The sequence below is a fragment of the Citrus sinensis genome, chromosome 5 (genome assembly GCF_022201045.2).
Source record: "Citrus sinensis cultivar Valencia sweet orange chromosome 5, DVS_A1.0, whole genome shotgun sequence".
Classification (NCBI taxonomy): Eukaryota; Viridiplantae; Streptophyta; class Magnoliopsida; order Sapindales; family Rutaceae; genus Citrus; species Citrus sinensis.
The window spans coordinates 19,201,290-19,208,100 of NC_068560.1; the positions used below are offsets into that span (position 1 = coordinate 19,201,290).

The following is a 6,811-nucleotide window of genomic DNA, read 5'->3' on the forward strand; positions in this document are numbered from 1 at the left end:
TTCCTTTGTCACATGATTTGTGGCCCCTGAATCAATGTACCAAGCAGGATCAACTACAACTCCATAATCAGCAACTGGAGCAGTAGGAGCAAGTGGTGCAGTAGGAACAGTATGTGGAACAACTCCATAGTTAGCAAATGGAGTAGCAACACTGTATTGACCTTGAAACATAGGAAACCCTTGAGGATACAGAACATTAGCATTCTGATATGCAACATTTCCTTGAAACATAGGTGTATTATATCTAGGAGTACCAATTCCAGCTCCATAGAAACCACCATAACCTCTTCCACACATGTTCTGAGACTGACCAGGAAAACCTCTGTAATTGAATCCACCTCTAGGCCTAAAGCCACCTCTTCCTTGCCTAGGAATAAAATTCTGATTAAATCTGTTCCTACATTTGTATGCTCCATGACCAGGAATGAAGCATATTTGACAAATCACTTCCTTATCAACATTGTATCCTCCTTTGCCATTATCCATTCCAGTGAAATTTCCACCATTAAAACCTCTCTGATTTGCATTATTAAACTTATTGTAATTCTGTCCTTTCTGAGCAAAATTAGCTGACATATCGTGCACCAACTCATTTTGCACTTTTCCTTTACTCATCTCAATCCTAGTTTCATGACTAAGCATTAAGGAGTATACTTCTTCAATAGTGAGACTGTCTTTTTCTAGCCTAGCAAGTATAGTTGTCACAAGTGACTCATAACTGTCATCTAAACCAGTGAGCAAATGCATTATAAAATCAGTTGAAGCAAGAGGATTACCACCAATAGCTAAGCTGTCTGCAATTTTTTTCATCTTATTGAAGTAATCACTTACTGACATAGCTCCTTTCTTTGTAGTTTGAATCTGCATTTTCAGAGGCATGTATCTAGCCTTCGACTGTGACATGAACATCTCAGCAAGTTTCTCCCAAATCTCAAGTGAAGTATCACAATCCACAACCATGATGAGCACATTGTCCACCATGGACGATAGCATCCAGCTTTGTAGAAGTTTGTCAGTTTTCTTCCAATCAATATAATCAGGATTTTCTTGTCTGCTTGAACTCTGAGCTTCTGATCTACTGACAGCATTCTCATATGAAGGAAGGAAACGGTCTGGACACAGAGATTCACCATTGATAAAACCATCAAGACCATTGGCAGTAATCGAAGCTCCAATTTGAGCTCTCCACACCAGATAATTTGTTCGATCAAGTTTTGTTGGTTGAATAAAAGAGAAAGAAAAGGAAGACGATCCTGAATTGTTTTGATTTGCCATGCTTTGTGGCTCTGATACCATATTAGAATTTGTTATGAGGTGTTTGGAAACAAAGAAAAGCAGAGAAAATGAAACTGGAAACTTCTCGATTTCTTTATGAAAATGTTTAATACAATTATCAACCTTTTCTTAGCTCAGCTTATAAGCTATTATTCTAACTACTAACAACTTAGATTTAGATCAGCCACTTAGCAACTGACACATGTCAGGCAGTTATTTTCTTCTTGACACGTCAGCTTGAGCTTGCACTATCTGCTCTGCTTGATTCCCACGTGCTTCATCACACTCAAGCTACTGCAGCTACTCTATTCAGCTCAGCTTCAACTATATCTTCAACAGTGAGTATATACGGAGATCTTCAGTTCTCTTCAGCAACATTTTCGTCCCATCATTCCCCAAAAGAAGGCTAACTTTTTCTGGCCCCTTGAGCACCATCAATGTTGATGTTTTAGATTTGGCGAGCCGTCGGACCAACGTTTGTCCTATAAATATCTTATATCTTTCCAATTCCACAGAGACAAAATCTTGCGGCAGAATTTCGGAATCCGAAACATCTATCTCCAAAGTAGTTAGCATTGACAACCCCTTCAACTCGACAAGACTGGCATTACTTCCTCCTTCAGCCTTATCCCACTGTGAAAAGCTGTTATGCATAAACAGTTCTTCTAATCGAGATAATTTTGATATGACATTTGGTGGTATCAACTCAAGGCTCCAACAATTGCTCAAATCTAGCAACTGTAACCGCGTCAATTGTCCAATTTCAAGTGGTAACTGCTTGATATCGGAATCTGCAAGGCTGAGAATCTCTAATTTCTTTAGCTGTCCAACTATTGCTATATCTTTTAGTCGGCAATAGTCTAAACACAATGTTTGAAGGTTAATGAGGCAACCAAGTGATGAAGGTAATGAAGAGAAGTGAATTCGAGTAAAATTCAAAACTTTGAGTCCTTCCGTCCCTTTAAAAAAGTGATCTGAAACTTGCATAGAGCCATCACCCTCCGTATGCAATAGCTCAAGACAGGAACATTGCAACCTTTCAGGAAGCACTTGAATACCTCCATAAGGTAAAGAAATAGCAACTGGACCTTCCTGTACTGTCTCTTCCATCTTTTTCTCCAAGTCGGCAACATTTGGAATATTAAACATGAGCTCCTCTTCTGCAATTGATACAGCAACAGCATGAATGACGTCATGCATTTTAACTTTAGCTTCAGTATCACCGTCCAACAATAAGCATGAAGATTTGAGTTTGCCGATCAACGTATGCACTCTACTTCTTGCTTCTTCCAGTGTGTAAACGTTTTTAAAATAGCCCATACCCATACCATATCTCAATAAGGAAGAAACTGGTATAGCATGACCTTCACTAAATAGACCACAAAGAAGGAACAGAGATTTTGCTTCCTTACTTCCCAATAAGTCGTAACTCAATTTTATGGAGATGTACACATTTATTTCCATTCCATCAATTTCTTTTGCATTGGAACTTCTTAGCTGATTCGACACATCTTTCCAAGTGTCAAGCCTCTCATTTTTCAAAGCTTTTGCAAGTGTAATCAGTGCGACAGGCAGTCCTCCGCATCTTTCAACGATCTCATCTGCTATAGATTGAAAAGCAAATGTTTTCATTGAATCACCCACTATCTTCTTAAATAACTGCAATGCTTCTTCCTTTGATAAAGCATCGATCTGGATTTCTTTCTGAGAATTCATAACATTGCGCAATAAATCTTGACGTCTAGACGTCAGTATTATTGTGCATCGTCTCTGATCATCCATTCTTTCTTTCTCGACATCCCTGGAAGGAATTCCAACTTTATCGAACTCCAGTTCTCTCCAAATATTATCCAATATAATGAGATGCCGCTCCTCGTTCTTGAATACTCCACATAGTCGATTTGCTCTGTCGAATATACTCTCATTCAACTCAAACTTTATGCCTAAATCGGAAGCAAGTTCGTCTTGAATTTTCTGATGATCTGGGTTCTCTGTTACCTCAGCCATAGCGACCTTATCGAACAACTTATCTTCCATCATTTGCTTTGCAACTTGCTTGACGAGCGTGGTTTTACCCACGCCGCCCATCCCGTAGACCCCAATTATGTTGAGCTTATCATCCCTCAACGCCTCCATAACATCTTGAAATACTTTCATTCTTGAATCAAAGGCCTCGAAATCTTTCACTTGCATATGTTCTACCAGCTTTGGAGTAGGACGGTGGGAAACATTGGAGAAGTTGCCTTTTCCCACGAGACTAGCTGCAGCTTCTGCGGCCTTTGCTGCTTGTCTACTGAGCTTGTAACGAGAAATCAAGTTTGGGCACAATCCTTTGAAACAGAACTTCTTAGCTCTATCTTCATCATCAGTGATGGATTTTGCAGCGCCCTGAGTGAATTCCTTGACGCTATTAAGCCAGTCTGCAACATCCTTATAAATCTCATCTCCTTGTTGAGTAGCCTGATGAACGGGTATTTCCACCCTTTCTCTTTTATGTTCCAGCCGCTTCACTTGATCTTTTAGCCCATCTATGTAGCTCTGGTACTTGAACACATAAGATATCTTCCGTATAATCGGTTTGAGCAGTGAATTTGCACCTTCTGATACGATGCTGGAAAAAGCAGCCAGACCCACTTCTGCAGCCATTGCCTGTTGCTTAACAATATATATATATATAATGAATAAAAATGTCAAAGAAACGAATACAAATAAATTAAAATGAACTAGAGGGAAAGACAGAGAAAGAAAAGACCGCAAACAACATCGTGATATTGACCTTGAACCAACTGAGACCTAAGTAGAGAATTTCTTTTTCTATCTTAAGGATCAGAGGTTTCGCTATTAACAGAAAGGTATCCTTCAAGGAAAGTTGATGGAAATTAAGAAAGAATGGCTATCAAGATCAAGTATTCTGCTACTAAAAATAAATGATATGAGTTAAGAAAAGTAAATGATATAATTAAGAAAAACCAGAGAATTTTTTTCCAGGAAAGTTGATGGAAATTAAGAAAGAACCGCTATGAAGATCAAGTATCAGAGATTCTGCTACTAAAAGAATATTAAAGGTTTTAGAACAAGTGCATCTCTTTACCTGTCTGGGATCAGAGTTGATGAGCTGCTGTATTCACCTTGAATATAGAAGAAAAATTTTATTGAGCAAAAGATCTCTGTTGACTAAAGAGGAATGTGAGTAACGAGTTGATGAGAGTAATAACAATGAATTTCCAAAAGAAGACGACTTGAGCATTAAGCACGCATCCCTTTTTCAATCAAATATTGGTACGTATGACCGTAGGGACCATTATGCGTATATGAAGTCTATTAGTTGCAATCAGAAGCCCTGGCCCAATTTAATCAATCACCAACAGTAATTACTTCAATCTTTGTCAATCTACTTAAATTGTCGATCAACATGAAAATTGTTTAAATTGATATATTTGTAAATCAATCCATTTTCTAGTTACTATGATTATAATGTTTCACCTTTCATATTGGATTTTATCTTTTCGAAAGTTTTCAAATATGAGTGTCAATAATTATTTCATTGACAGATTGTGGATAAGAATGAGTTAATATATATATATATATATATATATATATATATATATATATATATATAGTTTGTAAATAAACAATGATTTGGTACATTTGGTATTGTTTTCAAAATATTTTGAAAAGAAAAATTTTTAATTATCCACCTAAGAATTATCTTATTTTCCAAAAAGTTATAAAAATTTAAATATATTTAATTTTATACCCATTATTACAATGTGTATCAACTGTTTACTAAAAAGATAAAGTTACTCCTAAAACATAATCACCACTATAATTTTGTGTTCGCTCCTATTTTGTGACTTTGAAAGAATAACTTTATGTTTTTAACGGATATTTAATACAAATTACATACATTGGGTGTAAAATTAAATAAATTTAAATTTGTATAATAATTGAATAAACTTTGAGTAAATGACTGATAATTTCTCTTTTATAAGCTACAAATAAAAAAAAATTGAATGATAATTTCTCTTTTATATGGCTCAGATAATTTATTGTTTGGGGTCTAAGATTTTAAGTATTCAACTAAAAAGATTAATATATTATAAATTGATTAATTAATTAATCATTAAACAACTCAATTGGGTTCCTGGAAGTCAATTCAACTAAAGATTAATATATCATTGACGCAACTACTTTTTTTCTGGCAAATAATTTTTAGTGCACTTACGGAACTTTTGCATATCTACACAGCGATTTAAAATATTACTGGTAACTGCTGAGAAATGTGTGAGAAAGGAGTTGATGAGAGTAATAACAGCGACTTGCAAAAGGAAAAGACAGAATCATTCACCCCTTTTTGTATCACGTATTTGGTTACTGTTTCCCTGTTGACGCATGTATAAATTTGAATGGTTTTTCTGCACGTTTTTGAGTGGTTTTTCTGCACTTTTTAACAATATGTGTGTGTGTGTACATATATATTTGCTGTTGAAAAAATTGGATTCACTTTTTTGGCACATTTTTGAGAGGAAGAGAAAGAAAGATTAGAGTTTTGGCTATTAACTGAAAGGTTTCAAGGGTATGAACGAAAAGCAACATTCTTTTTTAGAGACTTTTGGAGGAGGGATGCAAATTAACAAATGCTAAAGAACACAGAAGTTAACAATAAACAGTAACCTAAATCAAGAAAATTAAATGACAAGATTAAGACAAACAGGAGATATTTTTTCTTGGATCAAGGGATTATGCTATTAATAGAAATTATCAAAGGATTTAGAACAAGTTCACCTCTTTAATTATCCGGGATCAGACAGTTGATGAGCTTCTCTTTTTGGCCTTGAATATTTAAGAATAATTTTAATGAGTGATGAGAATAATAACAATGCTATGAACAGTAACTGCTGAAAAATAAGTGAGAAAAGAGTTGATGAGAATAATAACAATGAATTGAATAAAAAAAAGGACTTAATCATGCACCCCCTTTCATATCATTTATTTGGTTACTGTTGCCTTGTTGACGCATGTATAGAATAATTATATGTATTTGTTTTTTTTCATTCACATGCACTTTAATCATTAGTGACTTCTTTCATGAAGAATTAAACTTGGAATGACCAAAAGAGGAAGCTGCGGTGTATTGTTGGACCCAATTAAGTTGAAGAAAGCACTAGTTCACAACTTTACGTTTGGATATATTCTAAAGAAATAATTAAACAGCAAATCATCACATGCACTTTAATGATTTGATCTATTGTTTTGAAAAGAAATTGCGATTAACAGTTTTAGTTAAATATTTGTGTTAAATAGAATTTATAATTAATTTAATATATCTTAGGTATTAATAATATTATAATTATTCTATATGCTATTGAAAATAATTTAAATTTTTAGACGTTTATTTTCATATTAAGTTTCTATTTATTATAAAATTTAGTTTAATATAGTATAAGCTTGTAAAGTATTAAAAAAAATTTCATATTTTTTAAAAATATTAAAATTATTTATATATATATTAATATTGAAGTCAATTTTTTTAGTT

General features: G+C 34.3%; 1 protein-coding gene across 2 annotated transcripts; it reads right to left on the reverse strand.

Moving 5' to 3' along the window:
• Positions 1-1,339: 1,339 nt before the first annotated feature.
• On the reverse strand, positions 1,340-4,518 carry LOC102630933 (disease resistance protein At4g27190-like). 2 transcript variants are annotated; one of them, XM_052441615.1, is made up of 2 exons: positions 4,367-4,518; positions 1,340-3,924 (listed from the first exon to the last, which is right to left on the reverse strand). In XM_052441615.1, the coding sequence occupies exon 2, from the start codon at positions 3,919-3,921 to the stop codon at positions 1,600-1,602; it is 2,322 nt and encodes a 773-aa protein (XP_052297575.1). In that variant the 5' UTR covers positions 3,922-3,924; positions 4,367-4,518; the 3' UTR covers positions 1,340-1,599. The 2 variants fall into 2 exon arrangements, with proteins under 2 accessions (XP_052297575.1, XP_052297576.1); XM_052441616.1 differs by having other exon boundaries at positions 1,340-3,930; positions 4,367-4,515.
• Between the last annotated feature and the right edge of the window lie 2,293 nt (positions 4,519-6,811).